Source organism: Arachis ipaensis, chromosome B1 (genome assembly GCF_059453495.1).
Source record: "Arachis ipaensis isolate K30076 ecotype BB chromosome B1, ASM5945349v1, whole genome shotgun sequence".
Taxonomy (NCBI): Eukaryota; Viridiplantae; Streptophyta; class Magnoliopsida; order Fabales; family Fabaceae; genus Arachis; species Arachis ipaensis.
Window position 1 is genome coordinate 22,698,004 of NC_142436.1, and position 1,518 is coordinate 22,699,521.

Consider the following 1,518-nt stretch of genomic DNA (forward strand, 5'->3'; position numbering starts at 1 on the left):
TCATTTTCCTTCCGGCATAAACCGAATAGATCGCTCAAAGCAATCCAACAATACCCGATTCTTGGACGACCAATCAAACTCCAAAATCATCTCCAACCCAACCATTGGCAAATAGATTAAATCATGAACAAATTCTCTATCCTCAATCTTGAAAAATACATTCCTACAACCTGATCTAGTTGCAACCATCTGATACGGGGTATGCACATGCAAATCGAAAGCTAATTTTGACATTTTCATCCTTTGTTCTTCAACTTCATCAAATGCAATAAACGAATGTGTGGCTCCAGTATCATACAATACAACCAATATTTTCTCACCAAATAAACAGTTACCTCTCATCAAAGGATCCGCCTTAGCAGCATCACTGGCATTCACAACAAACACTCGGCCTTGGTGTTGATTTCGTCCCGCATTCTGGTTTCTTCCACGAGGACAGTCCTTTGCCATGTATCCAGGCAAACCACATGTAAAACATACTCCTATACCCAACTTGCAAGAATCATAAGGATGAAAACGCCCGCAACAGTTATAGATTGAATTTGGAGAAGTCTTACTCTGATTACCTCTCCTTCCCGCCGAGTGGTACTGATCATAGTTGTTTCTCCTAAAGCCCCCTTGACCTTGAGGGTGTTGACGTGCACGTCCGTCCCTCTTGAAATTCTAACCCCTCGACTGAAAGTACTTCCTTCGGCATCTGTTGTTGTTTCCTCCTCGGGAATCTCTTGCCAATGTCACTTTCCTAGCACACTCTTCAACCACTCGGGTCTTGTTCACCAACTCGGAAAACACCCAAATTTCCAAAGGAGTCACAGCTATCATGATGTTGTCCCTTAAGCCTCCTTGATATTTTATACACTTCAAGCTCTCATAGGACTCCAGAGCACCTTGACATACCCTAGAGAACCTACAGAGCTCCTCGAATCAACTAATGTAATCAGCCATGGACAATGAGCCTTGCTTTAGCTGCATAAGCTCTAACACCCTAGCTTCTCTTACTAATTCAGGAAAGTATTTTTTATAGAAAGCCGTCTAAAATACATCCCAAAGAATTTCAGCATTCTGAAGCTGTAGTAATCGACATTCTCCTTACCACCGGTGCTGAGGCTCTCCTAAAAGTTGGTACGCCGCAAACTCCACAAATTGGTTGTTAGGGACATGTTGTGCTTGCAGGGCACACTCTATGGCTTGGAACCAATTGTCTGCTTCAGTAGGGTTGGTTGACCCTCTGAAAGTTGGTGGATGAACCTTGAAGAATGAAGCCAAGGTCATCAAACCACCTCCCAAGTTGTTACCGTCTCCTTCTCCATTTCCGTCTCCATTCCCATTTCCATTTTCGTTTTTCATCGATTGACCCATCCTTTCCACGGCTTGCATAGTTGTAGCAGCGTTGGCTTGCATAGTATTTGTCAAATTGGTCATCGCCGCCATGAACTCGGCATGGTTGTCGGCTGATTGGTCATTCTTAGTTCCTCCCCGTGTATGCATACGACCTCGTCCATGGGTAGCCATTAGGGT

General features: G+C 44.1%; 1 protein-coding gene across 1 annotated transcript; it reads right to left on the reverse strand.

Annotated features, from left to right (window-relative positions):
- LOC107648192 (uncharacterized) lies at positions 1-450 on the reverse strand. The gene has a single exon (XM_016352169.1). The coding sequence runs from the start codon at positions 448-450 to the stop codon at positions 1-3; it is 450 nt and encodes a 149-aa protein (XP_016207655.1).
- Between the last annotated feature and the right edge of the window lie 1,068 nt (positions 451-1,518).

Bases quoted from the DNA above. Each gene is read 5' to 3' on its own strand.
- LOC107648192 (XM_016352169.1), bottom strand. From the start codon at position 450: ATGGCAAAGGACTGTCCTCGTGGAAGAAACCAGAATGCGGGACGAAAT.